This window comes from Hyaena hyaena, unplaced genomic scaffold (genome assembly GCF_003009895.1).
Source record: "Hyaena hyaena isolate Hyena2069 unplaced genomic scaffold, ASM300989v1 scaffold_88, whole genome shotgun sequence".
Lineage (NCBI taxonomy): Eukaryota > Metazoa > Chordata > Mammalia > Carnivora > Hyaenidae > Hyaena > Hyaena hyaena.
Window position 1 is genome coordinate 811,689 of NW_024080720.1, and position 25,838 is coordinate 837,526.

At 46.0% G+C, this 25,838-nt stretch overlaps 1 protein-coding gene across 4 annotated transcripts in view; it reads left to right on the forward strand.

Annotated features, from left to right (window-relative positions):
- The window catches only part of POLR3E (RNA polymerase III subunit E), a 31,885-nt gene extending 19,563 nt beyond the window's left edge, over positions 1–12,322 (forward strand). For 3 of the 4 annotated variants that reach the window (XM_039234413.1, XM_039234415.1, XM_039234416.1), the window contains exons 13-21: positions 921–1,041; positions 4,227–4,308; positions 5,397–5,456; positions 5,554–5,711; positions 6,220–6,281; positions 6,802–7,328; positions 9,647–9,724; positions 10,935–11,060; positions 11,717–12,322. In XM_039234413.1, the coding sequence (XP_039090344.1) occupies positions 921–1,041; positions 4,227–4,308; positions 5,397–5,456; positions 5,554–5,711; positions 6,220–6,281; positions 6,802–7,328; positions 9,647–9,724; positions 10,935–11,060; positions 11,717–11,776 (1,274 nt within the window). In that variant the 3' untranslated portion in view covers positions 11,777–12,322. The remainder of the gene's footprint in view (positions 1–920; positions 1,042–4,226; positions 4,309–5,396; positions 5,457–5,553; positions 5,712–6,219; positions 6,282–6,801; positions 7,329–9,646; positions 9,725–10,934; positions 11,061–11,716) is intronic. The other variant, XM_039234414.1, reaches the window with a different exon arrangement.
- The last annotated feature ends 13,516 nt before the right edge of the window (positions 12,323–25,838 follow it).

Sequence of the window (25,838 nt, forward strand, 5' to 3'; positions counted from 1 at the left end):
CTGAGGTCGGAGCGGCGAGGCCGGAGGCCCCACCACCCAGAGCGGGCCCAGCTTTACAGCTCCGTCCTTGTGTGGAGGGAAGGCGCTGCAGCGGGCTCCTGCCCGGGCTCCAGGTGCTGCTCCGTCCCGGCCACTGCCCTGCAGCGTGAGCCCGGGCAGGTCACTAGCCTTCCGGAGCCTGTTTATCTATAAAAAGGAGCTAAGCTAGCTCCTAGGGGCTGAGACGAGCTTTCTAGGAGGCTTATGCGGAGCCTTGCACAGGAACATGAGCTCTGTTCGTTTGCTTGTACTGCTTTGAGGCATCCTCACCAGGCTCCACACAGTAGGGACTGGTCTCCTTTCTCACAGGACCTGGAGGGCTAGAGCCCTTAGAACAGATGTGAACCCTGAACCTCAGAGCCCAGTCCTAGGACCTGGGCTCCTCTTCTGAGATGCCAACTCAAGGGTCTCCAGGGGCCCGAGCAGAGGGGAGCTCCCAGGCCTGGGCTACCAGGGTGCCAGGCTGATGGCCTTCCTGCAAAGGACATGGGCCTTCCCCAGGCCCTTTCCTTTCTGGGCCTCAGTAGTAGTAATAGCCTCCCCTGTTTTTTGTTTTGAGTAGGCTCCAGCCCGACGTGGGGCTTGAACTCTTGACCCTGAGATCAAGAGTGGTGTGTTCTACCAACCCAACCAGCCAGGTGCCCCGTAATAGTTTTACCTTTAAGGAGCCCCCTGTGGCGTGTTTCCTCCAGGACTCAGTGAGGTACAGATGTGTGCACATAGCAGGCAGCCAGTGAAGTCAGCTGTTGATATTACCTGTGTCATCGGTGTTCTTCACGTGCTGGGGTGGTTAAGTGAACCTGAAGCTCTGTGGACTTGGCAGGGGAGAGGGACGGGCCCAGGCCCCCTTCCCTGTCTGATATCTTCTGTGTCCTCCTCAGTGAAGGTCATGCCCTTTGCCAACTTGATGAGCCTCCTGGGCCCCTCCATCGACTCTGTGGCTGTTCTGCGTGGCATCCAGAAGGTGGCGATGTTAGTCCAAGGAAACTGGGTGGTGAAGAGGTCAGTCCCTCTGTACTGGGATCATTTGATCCATTTAAATTCAGTACTGACGCTTTGGTTTTAAGTCTACCTTCGTGCTTTCTGTTTGTCCTGCATTTTATATCTGTTCTTACCTTCTACTGGATTCTTTTCTTTTATTCCGTTCCTCCCTGCTAATTTGGAAGTTATCCTTTCTGGTGGACTCTTAGTGATTCCTGTCCAGATTTCAGTGTGCATTCATAACTGATGACATTTTAACGTTTTTTTTAAGTTTATTTATTTTGAGAGAGAGCATGTGCATGTGCTTGGGGAAGGTGCAGAGAGAGAGGGAGAGAGAGAATCCCAAGCAGGCTCCACACTGTCAGCATGGAGCACGATGTAGGCCTCCAGCTCATGAACCGTGAGATCATGACCTGAACTGAAATCAAGAGTCAGATGCCCCGATCACAGTTTAATATTAATTGCTGTGTTTTACCCTCATCCAGAACAATTCGAAAGCCTTAGAATATTTTATATTTATTTTCTTCCTAACTCCTGTGCTGTTGTATTTATGTATTTTAACTTTATTAGCTTTTTAAATAATTTAAGTTTATTTGAGAGAGACATGAGTGGGGAAGAGGCAGAGAGAGAAAGAGAGAGAGAGGGAGAGAGAATCCCAAGCAAGCTCCACACTGTCAGCACAGAGCCTGACTTGAGGCTCAAACCCACAAAGCTGCGAGATCATGACCTGAGCCAAAACCAAGAGTCAGAAGCTTAATTGACTGAGCCACCCAGGTGCCTCTTAATTGTATTTTAAAACCCACAAGATATTATTGTATTTAGTCAGTATTCTTTAGATCTGCTCACATATTTATTTACCTTTTTATTGTGCTCATCATGCCTTTCTTCATCTGAGTTTCTGGGATGATTTCCTTCTGCTAAAAAGTGCTGTGGTATTTCCTTTAATGAAGGTGTGCAGATGATGAATTTCCTTGGTTTTCATATAGTTGGAAATAGGGTATTTTTTACTGAGTGTAGAATTTGAAGTTGAATGGGGCGCCTGGGTGGCTCAGTCAGTTAAGTGTCTGACTTCAGCTCAGGTCATGATCTCATGGTTGGTGAGTTCGAGCCCCGCATCAGGCTCTGTGCTGACAGCTTGGAAGCCTGGGGCCCGCTTTGGATTCTGTGTCTCCCTCTCTCTCTGCCCCTCGCCCACTTGTGCTCTGTCTCTCTCTTTCTCTCTCTCTCTCTCTCAAAAATAAACATTAAAAAAAAAAAAGAATTTGCGGTTGATTGCTTTCCTTCCACACGTGGATATAATTTCATTGTCTTTTCAGTCCCATTGTTCCTGGTGACAAGTCCACTATCTTTAACCTAGCTTCTCTCTTTTTAAGATTTTACTCTTGTTTTGGCTTTTTAACAGTTCATTAAGCTGTGTCTGAGTCTAAGAGTCTGAGTTTCCTTTCACGTATCCTGTGGGGTTCAGAGGTCTTGAGTTTGTGGCTTGATGCCTTTCAGTAGTTTCTCTTCTGTAATTCCTCCACCAGACTATCCGTTTCAAGAGGGTACGGACTCTCCCTCACAGCCTTGGTACTCCGTATAGTGCCTGGCACATCTTAGACCCTTGCTAAATAAGTGTTGCTCCCTGAATTCTGTTAATAAAGGCTCATTTTTTAGGAAGTATGGTGTAAGGCGAACAATCTATCAAAATGTGAATTGTTCCAAATTTTTTAAGTGATCATTGCAGCAGCTCCCATCATTTCAGTCGGTTGGCCAAGTAAATGGTAAAGGTATTCATGCTACTGCCACATGGTGGCGCCCTTACACTGGGAAACATGCTCAGTCTCTGTCTGTACTTTGTGGCTGTTGTCTTGTGCCGCACAAGTGTTTGGTTATAGAAGCCCTTTGGGTGAGTAGCACATACTCATTGAATGAGACACCCAGGTATATTTATGGCATGAATGAATGAGAGGATGCTGACCCAGAGAGGCAAAGACTTCCTAACCATCTGGCAGTAAGGCAGCCACAGAGCTGGGGTTTGAGCTCTCTGCCCGGACTGCCTGTGGCCCTGATGCCTCTGCCCTTCCAGCCTGGGGTGTGTCCCTGTGAATTGAAGGCCATGCGTGTTCTGTCCGTCCCAGGGCCTCGGGTCCTGCAGCAAGCCCACACTCCCACACCACGGCCTGTGGGCAGTGCTCCTTCTTTGCCCTGTCCCTTTGTGTTCTTGTGAGGAATTGATGCAAAACTCAAACTATTCAGTAAATATGGCTGTGCCCTGTGCTCCGCTATCAGTTCCGCGCTGTTTCTGTCCTCAGGAAATCTGTGGGGCGGAGGTGGCCTCCCTTACAGTTGAGTACAGTGAGTGCAGAGATCCAGGGCATGGACCCCATTCTTCCATTCATTCAGCACCCACTTAGCGGCTCCCTTCTGTCTGTGGCAGCGGTGAACGACACGAGCCAGGTCCCTGTCCCCTTAGTTATCCTGGGAAGGGAGGAGACAGAGCTCCACCTTGATGGAGGAGTGTTAGTTGGTCGCCAGGTGGGATGGAGAAGAGGAGGAGAGAGGCCTCCCAGCAGAGGCACTGCAGGCACAGGGCGGTCTGGGGTGGCGTGTGTGACACCCCACTGGGGTGTGACGGGGTCTGTGGCTCACCTCGGTCAGGGTTAGGCTTGTGAGCCTCAATACCCTGCTCGTTCACCCCGGGCCCTGACATTCTCTGAGCTTGACTGCTGGTCCCCTTCTCTCCAAAGGCTTTAGCCCCACTTGCGCCTCAGGGCCCATCCAGGCCCCGGCCCCTGACCCCTCTTGCCCCTGCTCGCACTGGCCGCCTCACCCCTTCCGACAGGTGGGGAAGGCCTCGCGTACCACTTCCCAGTCAGTCTCTTGGCCTCAGGCCTGCTGCATGTGGAGGACTCGCCGTCTCCCTGCGTCCTGGACTGGCCTCTTTCTGAGCCCCTGACTGCAGTGGGCCTTGGGGCTGGGCCAGTGTGTGCAGGGAAGGTCAAGAAGGGCCAGGAGGAAGAACTCTTGAGGGGGTGTGCGTGGGGGGAGGTGCTGCTTTTCTTCATACGTGTTCACAGAGCCAGGCTCCAAGGGTAAAAAGGGAGGCCCTGGGAAGCTGTATGAGCCTTTGTTGGACAGAGTGCTTGGCGCTGGGGGGTGGGCACTGCGGCAGGTGGGGGTGCTGAGGGATGGGACTGACCTGTGGCTCCTCCTCTCGTTGGCAGCGACATCCTATACCCCAAGGACTCCTCCAGCCCTCACAGCGGTGTGCCTGCCGAGGTGCTCTGCAGGGGCCGAGACTTTGTCGTAAGTGCTTGGGCTTTCTGGCCTTCACTCAGTCGGGCAGGGATCACGGGAGGGGTCCCGGGGCCGTGCAGGGATCACGGAAGTGGGGGCCAGGGCCGTGCGCAGCTTCCAGGGCCTCAGCTCCGGGCGGTGGGAAAGGGCAGGTGTGGCTCTGGACCCTATTTCTCCTTCAACTCGGAATCCTGGAGTCTTGGGCTTCATAGAACCTCTGAGTTCCTCTGGCCTGGGGACCCAAACCAGAGGCCCATAGGTAGACTCTGGCTAAGAAACAGGTTTCATTTGGCCGGAGTAGTGGTTTGTTTTTTGTTTTCTTTTTAAATGCTGACTTAAATTGAGTTTTACAATTCATAATCACCGTACAAACCACATTTCTAGCTTGTTGAGAATAATCGGACAGTCTGGTACCACTGGCCCAAATCCCTGTTGAGTGGGGCTGACCATCCTGTTCCCCACGGTCCCGGGCGCATCTGCTTCTCTCACGCGTGTTCCCTGCACTATTGCTGTAGGTGTTTGCTAGCTTGTTCCTCCGTTCCCTTGCCCTGCCCCACCCCCTGCGTTTATGCAGAACTTACGCCCCACCCCGGCCTCTCTTCAGAGGGCTTGAACCCAGGCTGTTGGGATCAGCACTGCCTCCCTTGGCCTCAGCTTTGTGCTTTGAGTTTGGGGAACTCGGTCTTAGCTTGTGCGCAGCGACCATGATGTGTTCCTGATGTGCCCTGCTCATGCAGGGCAGCCCTTGTGCTGTCTGGAGAGAGTGCCTGCGTTTTCCTTTCCCTGCTCCGATGTCCCAGCTCCTTTGGACAGCTAGTGTCTGGGTGCCTGTGCAGTTTATTTGGTCTCGGGTTCGAAGCACAGTGGTGATCCATGCCCAGGCTTGTTCACCAAAGCCTCAGCCACCCCTGCCTGTCAGCCCTTCTCTCCCAGGCAGATGCTGTCCGATGGGGCCTGGGAGGTCTGGTCAAGTCTGAGTTCTGGTCGGCAACAGCCTTCCCTCCCCTCAGACCCCCAGGACGACTGCACAGGTTTCGGGGGATCGTCTTAGGAGCGATCCATCTTTGCCCCCTGGAAACATGCTTTTTCTCCCTCAGATGTGGAAGTTCACACAGAGCCGGTGGGTGGTACGGAAAGAGGTGGCAGCAGTGACTAAAGTAAGTGATGTTCCCCATCAGAAGCACGGGTCCTGCAGGGAGCGGAGGCAGGGGTGGGCTTTCAGGCCTGCGGGGTTCACTCCATCCCCTCCCTCAGCTCTGCACAGAGGATGTGAAGGACTTTCTGGAGCACATGGCTGTGGTGAGAATCAACAAAGGCTGGGAGTTCATACTGCCTTACGACGGAGAGTTCATCAAGAAACATCCAGATGTGGTTCAGCGGCAGCACATGCTGTGGTCGGGCATCCAGGCCAAGTAAGGGCTTGCCGGGCCGCCCACAGCCACCTGGTCCCCTAAGCCAAGTGTGGGCTGGTGAGAGCATACGCGGGCCGCATGCACCCCGTCTTGCACACCAGTGGACGTGGTGGATTGATCCGGAACCCCCTGTTCCCCTCCTCCCCCCTCCCCCCTCCCCCCTCCTCCCTCCCCCTCCCCTCTCCCCCCCAACAGGCCTGGTATAGCCACCGCTGCTGATCAGAACTAGCAGGTGTGCTATTAGGGGTCGGGAAGGAGGGCTGCGGGTGGAGAGCAGGCGCCCGGGTGTGCGTGGCCCCAGGCAGCGGGACGGAGACCAGCCGGAGAAGGGAAGGCTGGGCCACGGCCACCCACCACCAGCCCGTGTGCTGTGGGGAGGGCCGGCTGGGCTCTGTGCACACGGCATCCTCGGTCACCAGGATGTCCCTGGCTTCAACGGGGGACGTTGCTTTAGTGAGGCAGGTGACAGGCAACATGGTTTAAAGTTAAAGTTTGTTCTTCTTTTCAGATTAGAGAAAGTCTATAATCTTGTGAAGGAAACCTTGCCAAAGAAGCCAGATGGACAATCAGGTGTGCGGGGGGGGGGCTTTGGACTGGGCAGGTCCCTAACCCGCCCTGGCTCCAGGCGGGCTGCTCTGCTGGGGCTCATTGGGGAGAGCCACACACCCCTCTCTGGGCCCATTGGTTTTCCTTTCTGTGCTTTCCTCCCCCTTCCCCACAGACCTCAGCTTAAGGCCTGTCTAGTGTCCAAATGCTTGGCCTCAGGGACTGAGGGCCAGTGTGTTCTGGGGCTCTGCTGGGTTCTGGCCCTTCTTGAGTCAGCGGCGGGGGGTGGGGGGGCAGGAGAAGCTGTCAGGGACCAGGAACCCATCCTGGTTGGAGTCTCCCAACATAGAATTCTGACTTTCCCCAGTTCTTTCTTTCCCCTCTGCTGGGGTAGCTCAGTCTCTGCTGGGTGAAGTAGGAGTGAAAGGCTGGCCTGCGCCATTTCCATCCCCTTCTTCTGGGGGACGGGGGGTGTCCGCGGGCGGGGGGCCCCTCTCTGTCCTGTCTCTGTGCCCTCCTGAGCAGCGCTGGCCTCTCCCCGCAGGGCCTGCCGGGCTGGTCTCTGGGGACCAGCGGGTCCAGGTGGCCAGAAGCAAGGCCCAGCAGAACCACGCACTGCTGGAACGGGAGCTGCAGCGAAGGAAGGAGCAGGCGCGGGCATCCACGGTCCTGCCCGGCGTGCGGATCAAGGAGGAGCCCATGAGTGAGGAGGGAGAGGAAGAGGAAGAGCAAGAAGCAGACGAAGACGAGGAGCCCATGGACACCTCTCTCGGTGGCGGCCTCCACAGTAGGCTGGCCAACGGGCTGCCTGGCGGGCGGGCGGCAGGCGGGGACAGCTTCAACGGACACCCGCCCTCAGGCTGTGCCGGCACCCCTGTGGCCCGGGAACTGAGGGCCTTCGTGGAGGCCACCTTCCAGAGACAGTTTGTGCTCACGCTGAGTGAACTCAAGCGCCTCTTCAACCTGCACTTGGCCAGCCTGCCACCTGGTCACACGCTTTTCAGCGGCATCTCGGACCGCATGCTGCAGGACACGGTGCTGGCCGCCGGTTGCAAGCAAATATTGGTGCCTGTAAGTAGAGCCTGCGCCGGCCTGATGGGCACACGGAGGAGGCCGCCCTCCGGCCCCTCAGGACGGCTCCTGGGTGGGCAGCGCCCCTCGTGACGGAAAGGAAACCAGCCCGGTCACTCCAGAGTGGCCTGTGCCCTGCTTGCTTTGGGGGGAGTCAGTTTGGAGGCTGCCTGGGAACTCAGGAGGACCACCGACCTTGGTTTGGACCTTGGCTCTCATGTGGTGGCTTTGTGTGACCTTGGACCTCTTAGGCTCTGTGTCATCCTCTGACGCGGGCAGATGTAGGCTTTGGTCTCCTGGGACTTGGGTGAGGGCCCCTGAGGTGTCTGAAGGCGCCAGGCCACTAGGCCTACCGCAGGGCCTGTCCGTGCAAGTTCCTGGTCTGGTTTCCAGCCCCCACTCTGCTGGCACCTCTTCCTGTTGGTTTTTCAGGATGATTTTTTTTTTTTTATAATGTTTGTTTATTTTGAGAGAGAGAGAGAATGACCAGCAGGCTTGGCACTGTCAGCAGGGGGTTTGATCCCACAAACTGTGAGGTCATGACCTGAGCTGAAATCAGGAGTCAGACGACTGACTGAGCCCGCAGGTGCCCCAAGAGGACTCCACTTCTATTATTGTTTGATTTTCTTTGCCATTTGTAGGTACAGAAACCAAGTTCCAGAGGAGTGAAATTAGCTTGTCTCATATACTCAGGAAGTGATAGAGCTGGAATTTGAACCTCCCTTTAGTGGCTGCAGTTAGAGAGAACGAGCTGGGGAGGGGCAGAGAGAGGGAGAGAGAGAACCCCAAGCAGGTTCTGCACTGTCAGCACAGAGCCTGATGTGTGGCTTGAACCCACAAACCATGAGATCATGACCTGAGCTGAAATCAATAGGCACCCAACTGACGAGCCCCCAGGTGCCCCAGGAGTGAAACCTTTCCTGCTTTAATTGAGATGAGCTGACTGTTTCACCAGAACCCACTGCTTGTGCGTGGGCTCTGGCAGGCCTTCCTGGCTAGAGGTTAGCTGGCCAGCATGGTTGGCACTTCTGGTGCCAGGCCTGCACGTGGCCGCTTGCCCCCCTCCCCACACCCTCCGGGCTTCCTGTCCCTGCATTGAAAGGGGCCCCGGAGCAGGTGAAGTGTAGGAGCAGAGCGTATGGTGTGGGCCATTTCCCTTAGCTGAACATGAGAAGTGTAAGGCTGTGGCTTTAGGAGGCGGTGCTGGTCGTTTCTCCTCCTAAGCTCTGCCAGGACTTGGCAGACCTGGTGACGTGCAGCTAATGTGGGGCTGTGGCTGCCTCATAAGGGAGCATTGACGTTTGCAGTCAGAGGTCAGAAGCACGTGCAGCCTTGGGTGAGGAGGTGAAGGCCCGTCTCTGTGTATGTGAGAAACAACCTAGGACGAGAGGCCTGGGACCCCGTGCTGGTGGGGCTGTCCCAGGAGATCTGGCCCTCATGTCAGGGAGCCACCTTGGTGTGGTTTCCTGTGGAAGGTATCGGGGTTTGGGGGCACTGTCAGGAGCACTTCACCCACCCAGCAAAGGGGTCTAGTTAGCACCAGGCTGTCCTGTCTCTGAGCCAGGCCAGTGTCAGCCAGGCCGTCTTGGGTGCTGTGTGGGTGGGAGAGGGCTGCTCTCAGGCATCCTGGCCCTGCTCCTCCCTCCTCGTGGGGCTGGGATCTCTGGGAGACCACGGCCCCGCTGCTGTTCTCATCGATCTCCGCCCCCCCACCCCCCATGATCCTGATGGAGGGAGCATATATCGTAGTCCCCTCTGAGAAGGAAAAGATCTCAGCTGTGTATGCAAGGATGCTGAAGTCCAGGGAGTTAGGAGTAGACACACGCTTGAGTTTAATCCCATTTTTGCTACTTATTAGATGTTTGACTGTGGACAGCATATAAATCTCTGAACTGGATTTTCTTCCTGGAGACTGGAGGCTACAGCCCACTGCTCCCACCTCTCTCATTTCCGATGATCAAATGAGATTGTACATTTTTGGGTTCCCCCACCTTGGCTTTATGTGGTGGCAGCCACCACTGTTGTGTTGTGTCAGGGCTGGAAACCACTCTACCAGGTGTCCTGAACCTGGCCACCCTTTTCTTGGTCCCCCAAGAAACAAACAGCAGAACTCCCTTCCCCACCTTGAGTGTATCTGGGGCTTTGAGGTTGGGTGTCTCCCACTCCCTCCCACTGAAGCCCTAGTGAGTGGCAGGAGCTGGCACTGGAACCCACGGTCTTAACGTGGGCTCTGTCCCTGAATAGGGCTCATGTGGGCTGGGAGGGGTGGGTGGACCCACGTGGTAAAGACAAACTACTAATGCCTGGGCCTCGGTTAGTTTCCCCCACAGACTGCTGCGTCCCCGGATGAGCAGAAGGTGTTCGCCCTCTGGGAGTCTGGAGACATGAGCGATCAGGTGAGGTGACCTCTGCCACCATCTCCCCAAGAGCAGGGAGGTGGGGTGAGGCTTTTGGGGAGACCCAGAGTATATAGCACACACTCAGATTTTCCAGCCACTTCCCAGTTTAAATATTCTGGCTCTGTGTCCCCGTGTAGTGTTAAAACAAGCTGGATGTGCCAGTCATTTGACTGGAACCAGTGGTCCCCTATTGCCATCTGAACCGGCTGCGTCCGAGTCCTCTCTAAAAAATCTACCTAGACTCTCAGGACCATCCCCCGAGACTTTGTTCAGTTCCGTAGGAAAGGGGCAGTATCCTTGGTATTTAAACTTGGACAAAGCTTTCCAGAGGATTCTGCCACCCAGCTGGGGTGGTGAACCAGTGACAGTCCACATTTCTCAGGGGGCCCCCAGCACTAAGAATCAAAAAGATTCCTTATCAGATTTCAGGTGCTGGATTTCTAAGTGGGAGAAATTGGTCCATTTTGCCTCCTGTCACCCTGACAGGAAGGGTCCTAAGCCTAGAGAATAGGAATTGAAACAGCAGCAGTGTCTGCATGGACCCTGAGGTCCAGAAATTTTCCTTCAATCATGAACTTGCTCAAACTTTAAGGATTTCAGATGAAACTGCTGAAACAGCAGTCTGCCGTCTTCTGAGCCCTACTCCTAGGGTGTGGGGAGGAAGGGCGACCCCTCTTCTGCCTCAGAGGGGCTGACGGGCAGGTGAGGACAGACAGAAGGGCCTCTGAGCGCATCTGCAGGGGCTCTTCCTGTGCCAGCCTGTGGGCTCTTGGCCAGAATAGGAGGCATCTGAGTTTTCTAGTCCTCAAGGGGTAGGAAATTAGAAGATTCAAATTGTGAAATTCTTTTAAGGAGAAGAAAAGTGTATTATTTTTTAAAATAAAGGAGACAGAGCTTTATGGGTAACAATCCAGCCCTGTCTTCATGCAGCTTAGATGGTGACTTTCCCTGCCTCTTAAATCCATTTTCACTCCTGTTTTGTATCCTGAAACCCCATGTCTAAACTGCTTATCCTCTGCTGGCACTTGCCTGGTCCTCCTTGGGGCCTCCGGGGACAGCAGATTGGGCAGATGTATTTGTTTCTACAGCAGTCCTGGTGCACACAGACTGCAATGCCAAGTTCAGGCCAGAGCTTTGGAGCTCTTGTTCGGGGAGGTTTCTCTTTCAGGTGACCGTTTCCCACAATAACATATTTTTGCTACTAAAGCACCGACAGGTTTTGCTTGAAATCTTTTCCAAAAATTACCGGGTACGCCGGAACATGATCCAGTCGCGGCTGACTCAGGAGTGCGGAGAGGATCTGAGTAAACAGGAGGTGGACAAAGTGCTAAAGGTACATGGGCTCTGGGCCACTGCCTGGGGGCGCCTGGCTCGTCCCTGCCTCGGGTGGAGGCCAACAGCCTGTGGAAATCCTACCCCCGTGTTTATCGGGTTTATTAACTCAGGCTTCCTCTGGTGCCCCTCCCCTCGCCCCCCTTCAAGCAGTAGTGCGGTGGGCCATCCCTTCAGGTGACCGGGCCTGAGTCCCCAACTCCACTCCCCTTTTGAATTTTGTACCACTTGGCTTTCAGTAGAATCAATTTTTAAATTTAAAAGGAAATAATGTATGCAGGTCCTTAAGTATACTACTTATAATGCTTTTATGAATGGACTACAGTACAAATACCATATTGGCAGAAACACTGGAACACAAAAAGCTGATGACCATTTCTTTACATCTTGATTTATTGTCTCAAACATTCAAGGCCGTCTGTAGTGCTATTTATGAGGCACCTTTGTTCTGAGTCAGCTTATTAGCAGTTTATCTTGTGCTTACAAAGCACATTCACTTATGGTTCCCCACTTTTCAAACGCCCCTGAGAGGAAGAGGGCCTGGGGCCCAAGCACTAGAGAGCCCAGCAGTTACCCCAACATTGTATCAGGCAGCTCTTGATTTCCTGTTTGTGTTCTATCCATTAATCATAAACCGGTTTGTGATGTTCTGTACAGGATAGAGTGGCTGCCTTTCCTGCTGAACACATTTCTCTACTCCACAGGACTGCTGTGTGAGCTATGGTGGCATGTGGTACCTTAAAGGGACAGTACAGTCTTGACAGTAGTCCCAAACAACTCGCCCAGTGCATCAAAGCCCCAGGAAGGACGGCGGAGCCAGCGGAGGTGGACACAGCCTCAACTGCTTCGGAAGCCATGGAGCAAGAGGAACTGACCGTCCCGCGGCTGGGGCGTCGTGCTGTCTGCTGGACAGCGGGGGTCACCCTCAGCCAGTGGCAGGGTCAGCTTCAGTTAGGTCGCTCCCAGAAGAGGGCAGCCGGGACCTTCTTTACAGTATAATTTGAAATTCCTGATGTATTTTGCTTATTATTTGGTTTCATTCTCATAATAAAGAGAGTGTATACTGACCACAGGCAGGCTGATGAAAATCATGGTTTAATATTTTACTTTTCAAACTTAATGCCAACAAGGTCTAAGTTATGTTTACAAGATGAACAAAACCTCAAGGTTTTAAATATTTTAAATGTCTAGAACCCAGTGTGTAGTTTTCAATTATCTATCTGCTAAGACTTCTGCCAATTTCATTAAACAAACCAAATCGAATTGTTTTACTGTTGGGTTTCTGTGGCCACTTTACCTTTTAAAACAACTTACTTTATGTAGCAGTCTCGACTGTTTACATGAACCATAGCAAAAAGTCAGAATCAAATCCATCTATTAGTGTTTGCATAAGGATGCAGACAAAACCAGGTAAGTATGGAACAATGTATAAGTGAGGTTATCACACTTTGATGTAAAAATTTTCTATTTTGTGTATTTTTAAAATAAATGCTAACACTAACCTGGCATCCTGGTACTGCTGTCTTCAAAGGGTCACAAGAAGGCAATGTCTGTGGTCAGGGCCTTGAGTCCGCCAGGGGAGGGAGCCCACTGTGGGGGGCAGGGCACCAGCTGAGCAGCGCCGTCCAGCACAACCATGCAGCCATAGGTGTAACTTGTAAATTTTGACAGTAAAAAGAAACTGGTAAAAATATGTTATTTAGCCTAATATGTAGCTAAAATGGCAACCTGTAGGTAAAAATGTTTGTTAGTACAGGGGCCCTGGCTCAGTTTGGAAGCATCTGGCTTCGGCTCTGGTCATGATCTCACAGTTTGTGAGTTGGAGCCCTGTGTCGGGCTCTGTGCCTCCCTCCCTCTCAAAAATAAACATCAAAAAAGTGATAAAGTAATAAAAAATGTTAGTACAAAAAAAAAGTACTAAGTTTTCAAGATCTGTTACCTTTATACTTATGACACTTGCAGTTTGGGCCAGCTGCAGTTTAAGTGCTCACTTGGGACATATCGCTAATGTCGACCTTATTGGATGGTACAGCCCTAGAGGATTAGGAAGACAGTAAGAGTAAGCTGCGAGGGGGCAAGATGTGAACTTTTACTACCTAGGTCTTTTTCCATGATCTGTTTTGGGCAATACAGCCACTGGCATCTGAAGGTTTAGGTGATGGTCTGTGCATGCTCCACACTGAAAAGAGAAACATTTGGTAATGTAGTTTAACAGGACATTTGTGTTCTTGGTACTGTTAACATGAGCCTGAAAAGAGTAAAAAATTACCAGAGTTGATTATGTCCAGCTGTTGTATAAGCACCTTACAAAGGAGAGACCCCCCTCGTGGTGTATGGGAGAGAACGCATGACCAGAGAGGGAGGTTATGGGGCTCAGTGGCGAGTTAAAAGTGAGCTGGAAAAATTAAAGTAAGATCTACCAACATGAACAAAATGGCATGAGCTTTAAAACTGGTTGGAAAGAAAATTACAACAGACTGATTATTAGAGAAGAAAAGGTCTAGGAATTTTCATGGTTGAACTATTCTCACATCTTTACTACAAGCACAAGGGTTAAACTCCAGCATGTAACAAGCCTCTAAATACTTTGGAAGCACTGGTTTAAAACTTGACAAAGAGAGTCACCTGGGTGGCTCAGTCAAGCATCTGACTTCTGCTCAGGTCATGATCTCGTGGTTTATAAGTTTGAGCCCCGCCATCAGGCTCTGTGCTTACAGCTCAGAGTCTGGAGTCTGCTTCAGATACTGTGTCTGTCTCTCAAAAATAAACTTAAAAAAATAGTAAGTAAAACCTGATAAAGACAGCATGCTATGAATACAAATCCTAAGTAGTAGATTGCACTGGCATGTTCAAGGAAAGAAAAAAGCTACCTTGGGGTGTTTGGTGGTTTGGTTGGTTGAGCGTCTGACTCTTGACTTCAGCTCAGGTTATGATCTTGCAGTTTGTGAGACTGAGCCTCGTGTCAGGCTCTGACACCACGGAGTCTGCTTAGAATTCTCTGTCTCCCTCTATAAAGATTTAAAAGATGTCTTGCAAAGTGTGAGGATACTGGGAATAACTACTGTTAACAAACATGCAAGGGTGGTATCAGGGCATCAACACTGCAGCTCATAAAGGAAGGGGGAAAATTTTCAGGGATCAAGAACTTTAATTCATTCCAGATAGAAGTTCTTAAAATTAGGAGTAGATGGATTCTCATTAACCTCAAACAGTAAAAAGTTATTATGCTAAATCAAACATTGGACATGCACCTTAGGATTGCGACATACTTACCATAATTATTTCATATCCTGGGTATGAAATAACTACTTAGAGCAGTTAGACAAAAGATAAAGTTAAAAATTACACAAATTGGTTTTCTTTTGTCTAGCAAAGAAGTTAGACAAAAATAAAGGAGCCAAAACATTTTTTTTCTGATATGTCAACAGAATCAACTAAACTAAAAGCTGTTCTCAATAAGCATTCAACTAAATAGCTGGAATCAATAGCTTTTCTATATGCAACTATAGTTAGAAAATGTAGCAGAAGATTTTTACATTCAGGAGGTGAAGCTTCTAAAGTCTGTCGGACTTAAACTATAAAAAAATGAGAACTGAGAAAAGACCACTGGAATAAATGGGAAAGCATAAACCCATGTTTTAGATCACAATCTGTGTCAGTCTGTATTTAATCTAATTTTTCAACTTAATTCCAATAACGATTTATCACCAAGAACCAGACAAGCCAACTTTAAAAGTTCATATTGCAAAAAGCATGCAACAACAACAAAAAGAATCCAGTGAAATTCTGAAGGAGCAATGAGGGCAATACTCTGACCAGTTAGGAAAATATCAAGCTGTATAGCAATTAAAAACTGCCACAGGTGAGGGGCGCCTGGGTGGTTCAGTCAGTTAAGCGTCCAACTTCGGCTCAGGTCATGATCTCACAGTTCATGGGTTTGAGCATCCAGCTCTGTGCTGACAGCCATCTCAGAGCCTGGAGCCTGTTTTGAATTCTGTGACTCCCTCTCTCTCTGACCCTCCCCTGTCCTCACACTGTCTCTCTCTCTCTCTCTCAGAAATAAACACTAAAAAAAAAAAAAAAAAAAAATTAAAAAAAAAAAACAAACTGCCACAGGTGCACAAGAACCAGATCCTACAACAGAAGTAGGTTCAAATTCATGTAGAAATTTAGTACTGATTTGGGTGATTTCAAGTGATGGGGAATAGGTGAAGTTTAGGAAGATTCTGGAAAGATGGTGGTGTGATGCAACTATTTTACTTATTTTTTTAAGTTTATGTATTTGTTTTTGAGAGAGACACAGACAGCAAGAGCAGGGGAAGGGCAGAGACAGAGAGGGAGAGGGAGAATCCCAAGCAGGCTCCATGCCATCAGCACAGAGCCCAATGTGGGGTTCGATCCCATGAAACTATGAAATTATGACCTGAGCCAAAACCAAGAGTCAGACGCTTGTCCAACTGAGCCACCCATGTGCCCCTGATATAACTATTTTAGAACCCCGGAGTCTAAAGGCTTGCAGCTTCCAGGGAGAATAAGGACTGTCAATTGCAGAAAATTTTGGTCAATTTCAGCTCTTGGCACATTAGTTGGTACTACTAGTAATTACTACTACTAGTAGTTGCTACCTCACCACAAGCCACATTCATGGAGCAACAGTTTGCAGGAACCTGGTGGGCAAATGATCCTGTTCAAACACCAGGACTGTGTGCTCTGATTGCAGCTTCTGACCAGAGGTGCAGAGGTGAGCAGCCACTGTTGTCTCTCCCCGCTGTTGTCCCTGCCCTCGTGTTTGCAAGCTTCTACATCTGAGGCTGAAGTGACTGCCAGGGAATTTTTAAAGGGCCGGAATGTTCCCCATTCCCCTCATTTTTCACTTTTTTCCCTTTGTGAGCTAGACATTAAAAACTAGGATAGTCAAAAAATGATTGCATATACAGAGAAAATTAGGGAGTTGACCATGCATGCCCAGGGAAAGGCTCACAAGAAACCTGAGAAGACCTCAAGTTTACACCTCAGGCTGACCCTCAGCAGACGCAGTCTGCAATCTAAGGAACAGAAACAATAACCAAGAAAACCAGCAAACCCTGGGAAAGGAGAGAGAATCTGATTCCCAGAGTTATTATATTATTAGATTCAAATGTCCAGGGTTCAAAAAGCCACAAGACATACAAAAACCAGGAAAATACAGGGCACTCAAGGGAAAAAGTTAATCAACAGAAATTGTCCCTGAAAGACCCAGTGGCAGGTAGATGAAACCAAGACTTTAAGACAACTCTGTTTTAAAGACATTCAAAAGAACTAGAAGATGTAGAGAAATCAAGAAAATGTGTGAACAAAATGGAAACAAGAGAGACCTAAAAAAAAGTAATAATACTGGGCATAGAATTACACAGAAAAGCACAGTAATGGAAGTGAAAATTTCATGAGAGGGATTCAAAGGCAGATTTGAGCAGGCAGAAGAAAGAATCAGCAAACTTGAAGATGATGGAAATTATTGAGTCTGAGGAACAGAAAGAAAAACAACTGTGAAGAAAAGTGAGCAGAATCTAAGGGACCTGTGTGACACCATTAAAAAGACCAATATACACATTGTGGGAGTCCCAGAAGGAGAGAGAAAGAAGTGGAGAATATATGAAGATATAATGACTGAAAATTTGTCAAACTTAATGAAAAGGCATGAAGATAAACATTCAAGAAGCTCAATAAACTCCAAATAAGATAAACTTGGACCCACTGAGACACATTATAATCAAACTTTCAGAAGCCAAAGAGAATCCTGAAAGCCTCAGAAAAGTAAATTATCACATATGGGCAGGTGGTAGGGGGGATCCTCAATAAGATAATCAAAACACTTCTCATTAGAAACTTTGGAGGCCAGAAAACAGTGAGCCAATATATTCAAAGTGCTTCAGCAACAACACTAACAACTGTCAACCAAGAACCCTAGATCCAGCAAACCTGTCTTCAAAAGTGAGGGAGTGTAGATGTCCCTAGGTAACAAAAGAAAAGCTGACAGAGTTCATGACCACTAGACATGTCCTGGAAGGTAAAACATAAAGACACTAGAAAAGAACTTGAAGCCATACTGAGAAGCAAAGATTTCAATAAAAGTAAACAAAGATACCGACAATTATAAAAGTCAGTGTAACCATAACAATGTTTTGTAATAGTACTTTTTGTTTTCTACATGATTTAAGAGACTAATACATTTGGGATGTCTGGTTGGCTCAGCCAGTAGAGTATGTGACTCTTGATCTTGGCATTGTGAGTTCAGGCCCTACACTGGGCATAGAGCTTAATTAAAAAGAGAGAGAGAGAGAGAGAGACTCATACATTTAAAGAAAATTATTTGTGTAAAAGTAATATTACTATAACTTTGATTTGTAACTCCAAATCTGGTCTTCTCTGTAAAACACTAACACATTTTTTTTTTTTAAAAAACACAGTAGTTTATGTATTTGGGCACACAATACATAAAGAGGTAGCTTTGTGACATCAATAATCAAAAGGGATGAGGGTAGAGCTGTAAAGGACCAGAGTTTGTTTCTGTTTTTTTAGGTTACTGAAGTTAAGCTGGTATAAATTTAAATTAGTGTTATAACTTTAGGATGTTAAATATAATCCCCAAGCCAGCCATGAAGAAAATAGCTATAGAATATACACAAAAGGAAATGAGAAAGGAATTTAAACATCTCATTACAATAAAAAAAATCAACTAAACACAAAAGAAGACAGGAATGCAGGAAATGGAGGACAAAAATAGCTGTAAGGCATGTAGAAAAAAACACAATGAGAAAATTTCCTCCTTATCAAAATTACTTTAAATGTAAATGGATTTAACCCCAATCAAAGGCAGAGATCAGAATAAAAACACACGATCCAACATGGATAGACCTAGAGGGTATTATACTAAATGAAATAAGCTACAGAAAGACAAATATCATAATTTCAATCATATATAGAATTTAAGAAACAAATGAACAAAGAAACAAACAAATTAGACTCAAATAAAGACAAAAAATTGGTGGTTGCCAGAGCAGAGGGTGGGGAAGGGATGGGTGAAGTAGATAAAGGGATTAAAAGTACACTTGCCTTGAGCACTAAGTTATAGAATTGTTAGATCATCATATTGTACATCTGAAACTAGTAACACTGTATGTTAATTTTACTTCAGTTAAAACGCACACATGATCCAACTAGATGCTGTCTACAGGAGACTCGCTTAAGACCCAAAGACACAAACAGGTTGAAATTGAAAGGATTAAAAAAAAAAAAAAGATATATTTTTTTTTAAAGGAGAAAACTTTTTTAAAAAATTTTTTTAAATGTTTTATTTATTTCTAGGAGAGAGAGAGAGAGACAGCATGAGCAGGGGAGGGTCAGAGAGAGAGGGAGTCACAGATTGAAACAGGCTCCAGGCTCTGAGCCGGCAGTCAGCACAGAGCCCGACGCGTGGCTCGAACCCACGAACCGTGAGATCATGACCTAAGCAAAAGTCGGACACTTAACCGACTAAGCCACCCAGGCGCCCCAAAGAAAAGATATTTGAGGGAGATTGGGAGACTTTAATACCCCATTCACAATAATGGACATAACAACCAGACAGGAGATAACTAAGGAAATAGAGGATTTAACACAATAAGCCAAAAAAATCTAGCAGATATATAAGGAACACTCCACACAACAGAATACACATTCTTCTCAAGTGCAGATAGGACATTTTCAAGGAGAGACCATAAGCCACAAATTAAGTTTCAACAGATTTTAAAAGATACACAAAGTATCTTCCTTGATCACAATAGGTGAATTTAAAAATCAGCAACAAAAAATTGGAAAAGTCACAAAATTGTGAAAATTAAACAACATACCTTTAACCACCAACGGATCAGAGAAGTTGAAGGGAAATTAGAAAATACTTAAGATGAATGAAAATGAAAACCCAACATACCAAAACTTATGGAATACAGCAAAATTGATTCTAAGGGGGAAATTTAGTGCTGTCAATACTCACATTAAAAACAAGGTGGGGTTCCTGCATGTCTCAGTCGGTTGAGTGTCCAACTCTTGATTTCAGCTCAGATCATGATCTCACAATTGTGGGGTCAAGCCCCACCTTGGGTTCTGCACTGGGCAAGGAGTTTGCTTAAGATTCTCCCTCTCCTCCCTCTGTCCTACCCTCCTTGTTATGTGTGTGTGCTAAAAACAAAAACAAGAGAAAGGGCATCTGGCTGCCTCAGTTGGTGGAGTCGGCATCTCTTCGTCTTGGGGTTGTGGGTTTGAGTCCTGCATTGGGAGAGAGATTACTTAAAAAAAAAAAAAAAAAAAAAAAGTCTTGGGGCCCCCAGGTGGCTCAGTTGGGTAAGCATCTGACTTTGGCTCGGGTCATGTTGTCACAGTTCATGGGCCGGAGCCCTGCATTGGGCTCTGTGCTGACAGTTCAGAGCCTGGAGCCTGCTTTGGATTCTGGATCTCCCTGTCCATTCTCCCCACACCACTCATGCTCCCTCTCTTAAAAATAAACAAACATTGGGGCGCCTGGGTGGCTTAGTCGGTTAAGCGTCCGACTTTCGCTTAGGTCATGATCTCGCGGTTCGTGGGTTCGGGCCCCGCGTCGGGCTCTGTGCTGACTGCCAGCTCGGAGCCTGGAGCCTGCTTCAGATTCTGTGTCCCCCCTCTCTCTCTGACCCTCCCCTGCTCACGCTGTCTCTCTCTCTCTCTCTCCTAGAAATAAATAAAAATATTAAAAAAAAAACAAACATTAAAATATAATAAAGTCTTGGGGCACCTGGGTGCCTTCATCCATTAAGCATCTGACTTAAGCTCTCTTGTGGTTTGTGAGTTTGAGCCCTGAATCAGGCTCTGCACTGACAGTGTGGGGCCTGCTTGGGATTCTCTCCCTCCCTCTGTCCCTGTCCCATACTTGCTCTCTTTCTCTCACAAAATAAACTTAAAAAAAAAAAAAAATTAAATCTACAACTTAATTTTACAACTAAAGAAACTAAAAAAGGTACTAAACCCAAAGTGAATGGAATAATAAAGAATTCAGAGATCAAGGAGAGAATATAAAAGCAATAGAGAAAAATCAATGAAACCAAAAGTTGTTCTTTGAGATCAAAAAATTGAAAAACCTTTAGCTAGATAGACTGAAAAAGAGAGAGGAGACTCAAATTACTAAAATCAGAAATAAAAGTGGAGATTCTACAGAAATAAAAACGACTGGGGCACCTGTGTGGCTCAGTCCTTAAGCATCTGACTTCAGCTCAGGTCATGGTTCCTGAGTTTGAGTCTCACGAACACAAGTCCTGCTTTGGGTGAGCCCCGCTTCACTCTCTCAATCTCTCTTTCACTCTCACTCTCTACCTCCCTCCCTCTCACTGCCCGTTGTGGGAGTCTCTCTCTCTGCCCCTCACTCACTTGCACCCTCTCAAAAAAGGACTATAAGAGAGTAGTATGGTTATAGGCATTGAGTAATATATAGAATTGTCCAATCAATATGTTTATACCACTATACTGGGGGACCTGGTTGGCTCAGTTGATGAAGCATGCAACTTTAAAAAAATTTTTTTAATGTTTATTTACTTTTTTTAATATTTTTATTTATTTCTAGGAGAGAGAGAGAGAGACAGCGTGAGCAGGGGAGGGTCAGAGAGAGAGGGAGACACAGACTCTGAAACAGGCTCCAGGCTCTGAGCTGGCAGTCAGCACAGAGCCTGACGTGGGGCTCGAACCCACGAACCGCGAGATCATGACCTAAGCGAAAGTTGGACGCTCAACCGACTAAGCCACCCAGGCGCCCCTAATGTTTATTTTTGAGAGAGAGTTAGAGAGCACAAGTGGGGAAGGGGCAGAGAGAGAGGGAAACACGGAATCTGAAGCAGGCTCCAGGCTGTCAGTACAGAGCCCAATGTGGGCCTCAAACCCATGGACCATGAGATCATCACCTGAGCCAAAGCTGGATGCCCAACTGACTGAGCCACCCAGGCTTCCCTGGAGCATGCAACTTTTGATCTTGGGGTTGTACATTCAAGACCCACACGGGTGTAGAGATTACCAAAAAAAAATTTTTTTAATAAGATTTAAAAAATAACGTAAAACCACTATAGACATTGCTGAGAGAGAACTATAAACGATTGTATGCCAACATATTAGATAGCCTAGATGAAAGGGACAAATTCCTAAAAACACAAAACCTACCAAGACTAAATCACAGACAAAATCTGAATAGACCTATAAATAGTAATGAGTTGAATCAGTAATGAAAAAAATCCTCCCAACAAGGAAGAGCCTGATGGCTTCACTGGTGAACAAAATACTAGCAAACAGAATTCAGGAGCACATTAAAAGGATTATACATCCTGATCAAGTGGGGTTTATTCCTGGAATGCAAGGATGGCTCAACATATAAAAATCGATCAACACAATATGCTACATCAACAGAATGATGGAAGAAAAAACACACGATTATCTCAAAGGAGGCAGAGAAAGCATATGGCAAAATACACCTTTTCGTGATTAAAAATTAAAAAAATACACACTCAACAAACTAGGAAGATAAATACAATAAAAGCCATATGAAAAACCCACAGAAGGTACTTGGGTGGCTCAATTGGCTAAGTGTCTGACCGTGGCTCAAGTCATGATCTCACAGTCTGAGTTCAAGTTCAGCTTAGGGCTCACTCCTGTCAGTATAGTGCTGGCTTCAGATCTTCTGTGTGCCCCCTCATGCTCTTTCTGTAAAGTAAACATTAATGCAGTGCTTAGGTGGCTCAGTCAGTTGAGTGTCTGACTTGGACTCTGGTCATCTCACAGTTCATGGGTTCGAGACCCACATCAGGGTCTGTTACTGACAGCTCAGAGGCTGAAGCCTACTTAGGGTTCTGTGTCTCACTCTCTTTCTGCCCCTCCGCTGCTGTCTCTCTCTCAAAATAATAAATGTAAAATTATTTTTAATAAAAACATTAAAAAAAAAAGAAAACCCCACAGTGAACATCATACTCAAATTTGAAAAACTGAAACATTTGCTCCAAGATCAGAAACTAGGCAAGTATGCCTGCTTTAACCGCTTCTAATTTAACAGTGCTCAAAGTTCTAGCCAAAGCAATTAGGCAAGAAAAACAAAGAGAAGTCACTCACGTTGGAAAGGAAGAAGTAAAATTAGCTTTTTTGCAGATGATATGATCTTACTTGTAAAAAACTCAAAAGACTCCATCAAAACACTGTCAGAATAAATGAATTCAGCAAAGTAGCCAGAAACAAAGTCAACACACAAAAATTAGTTACATTTCTATACACTAACAATGAAGAATCCAAAAAGGAAATTAAAAAACAATTCCATTTAAAATGGCATCAAGGTGGGGCACCTGGGTGGCTCAATGGGTTAAGTGTCTGACTCTTGGTTTCAGCTCAGGTCATGGTCTCACAGTTCATGAGTTTGAGCCCTGCATTAGGCTCTGTGTTGTCAGTGCAGAACATTCTTGGAATTTTCTCTTCCTCTCTCTCAAAATGGATAAACTTTAAAATAATAATAAATTCTTAAAATATTAAATGACATCGGGCTTACTGCTGTTAACATAAAGTCTGCTTCGGATCTTCAGACTTCCCCTTTCTCTACCTCTCCCCCACTTGCACTCTGTCAAAAATAAGCCTTAAAAAAAACTATCCTAAAATTCATATGGAATCTCAAGGGATACTGAATAGCCAAAACAATCTCCAGAAAAAAACTGGAGGATTCATACTTCCTGATTTCAACACTTACTACAAAGTTACAGTAATCAAGAGGGTGGTACTAGCATAAAGAGAGGCACATCGACCAATGGAATACAGAGAGCCCAGGAACAAACCCTCACATATATAGTCAAATGATTTTTGACAAGGTTCCAAGACTGCTCAATGGGGAAAGGGCAATCTATTTAGCAAACGGTGCTGGGAAAACTAGATATCCACATGCTAAAGAATGATGGTGGACCTTTCAGTAACACCATGTTGCAAACCTTCCTAACATTAGGCTCGGCAGTGATCTCTTGGTATGACACCAAAGGTACAGGTAACAAAAGGAAAAAACGAATTGGACTTGATGAAAATTTTAAAAAGTTATGCATCAAAAGACAATGGACACCTAGCTAGCTTGGTGGAACAGCATATGACTCTTGATCTCAAGGTCGTGAGTTTGAACCCCACGTTAGGTGTAGAGATTACTAAAAAATAGTAATAAACTTTAAAAAAAGACACTATCAATAGAGGAAAAAGGCAACCCCCAGAATGGGAGAAAATATTTCCAAATCATCTGATCTGATAATGGATTTTAAAAACATTAAAAAAATTTTTTTTAAATTTCGGGGGGAGAGAGAGACAGCGTGAGCAGGGGAGGGCCGGAGAGAGGGGGAGACACAGAATCCGAAGCAGGCTCCAGGCTCTGAGCTAGCTGTCAGCACAGAGCCCAATGCAGGGCTCAAACCCATGAACAGTGATATCATGACCTGAGCCGAAGTCGGATGCTCAACGAACTGAGCCACCCAGGTGCCCCTATAATGGATTAATATCCGGAATGAATATATATATAACTATTACATATAATACATACATTACATATATACATATTTATATTTACATCTATATTACATATACATTTTATGTTACACACATACACACACACACACACTCTTTTAAAGAGAACGACAACTTTAAAAATAGGCAAAGGATTTGAACATTTATCCAAAGAAAATCGCCAAACGGCCAAGTGCATCAAAAGTTGTATCGCTAATCCTTAGAACAGTGCAAATCAAAACTACAAGATACCACCTCACACCCATTAGGATGGCCACTATCAGAAAGCACATTTTGGGGAGGATGTGGAGAAACTGGAGGGAATGTACACTGGTGCAGCCACTGTGGAAAATGGTATGAAGGCTCCTCAAAACATTAAAAAACAGCAATTCCACTTCTAGTTAAAGGCCCAAAAGAATCTCAAAGAGATCTCAAAGAGATATTTGTACACACGTTCATAGCCGCATTTGTCACAATAGCTAAAACATAGGAGCAGCCCACGTGTCCACTGATGGATAAACAAAATGTGGCATATACATATAGAACAGTATTCAGCCTTAAAAAGGAAATTCAATTATGCTACAACATGGATGAAACTTTAGGTCATTATGCTAAGTGAAATTAGCCAATCACAAAAAGACAAATTCTGTAGGATTCCACTTAAATGAAGTACTTAATCACAAAGACAGAAAAGTATAATGGTAGTTGTCAGGAACTGAGGGGAGAATGGGAAGTTGTTATACTGGCCTAGTTTCATGTTTAAAAATGAAGAGAGTTTATGGGGATGAATGGTAGTGATAGCTGCACAACAATGTGAATGTATTTAATACCACTTAACTATACACTTAAAAATGGTTAAGACGGTAATTATTACATGTGTACTTTTACAAGAAAAAAATGTTCAGATGAATCAATTACCTGTCAAACACAAAAAGGAAAAGTATTACAAGATTAATATGACCACATAAAAAGTTTGCTTGACAAAATGACAAGGTAAAATTAAGATAAACAGAATATTTGTGATTTATAATTGCAAAGTGAATTTCCTAAATGCTAGAGCTCTTCAATAGGAAACACAGGCAAAAGACAATAGAAATGGCTTACCAGATTACAAAATATTCAACCTTAATAAATGAAGTTTAAACTACAAGGAAACTCCATTTTTCTTCCATTAGTTTGGCAAAAGTCAAAAAGTTTACAGGCACAAGTGTGAGCTACTAGGCATCTTCCTATATTGGGGTGTGGGGGGTAGTCAGTAAACTTCTATAAGATGGTAATAGCAAAGTGCTCTTTACCTCACTTCTAATGATTTACCTTCTAGATTAAAAATGTCCAAAGATATAGGGACTGCTGAAATGAATTTTCATATATGAATAGATAGGATATACATGTGATGTGTGTATGTGTGTATATATACACATCAGCGCACCAGCCAGAGGCCAGTTTGTCGTGGGATTTCCTGAGGAGCTTAAACATAATTGGATTATAGAACTGACAGCAGCAGCCTCCTTCTTCGCTGTACACATTAGTTAAATATACATATGGAGTTTATCTATGTCCACAGATGTAATACTATGGGATTATCATAAAGAATGTAAATGATCAGACAAATGTTTCAAAGACACATGGTTCAGTGAAAATGGAAGATACAGTGCAGGTTTATAGTATAGTCTTTTGTTTAAAAATAGGGAGGGATATAAACATACCCATGTACTAACATATGCACAGAATATTTTGGAAGAATATACAAGAAACTGGTAACTAACTAGTTGATCCTGGGGAGGAGAGGTGGTGGGAAGTCAGGGACAACAAGATGATTTACTTCACAAACTCTTTGTACTGTCTCAAAAAAGGATTTTACCCATTTTTAAATAATCCAAAAGCAAATTTAGACTCAGAGCTCACTTTAATTTTTAAATGATCAAATGTTTTGAGTCAAATGCTATTAATTCTGAGCCAGGTCTGGCATTTCTAAACTTGTGATTATATAAAGTATGTATATATATATATATATATATATATATACACACACACACACACACATTTGAAAATATTTTTCAACCATCTGGTAATTCTAATGAACATATTAACACGTGAATCCCAAAGAATAGGGAATGGAAATTTTTAAAAAATCATTATCAAATCTCAGAGATAACCTGTTGGAAGAAAAAAATCAGACAGTTGGTTAGAACTTTAAAACAGCTTCAGCTTAAAATAAGCAAGTGATCCATTTGTT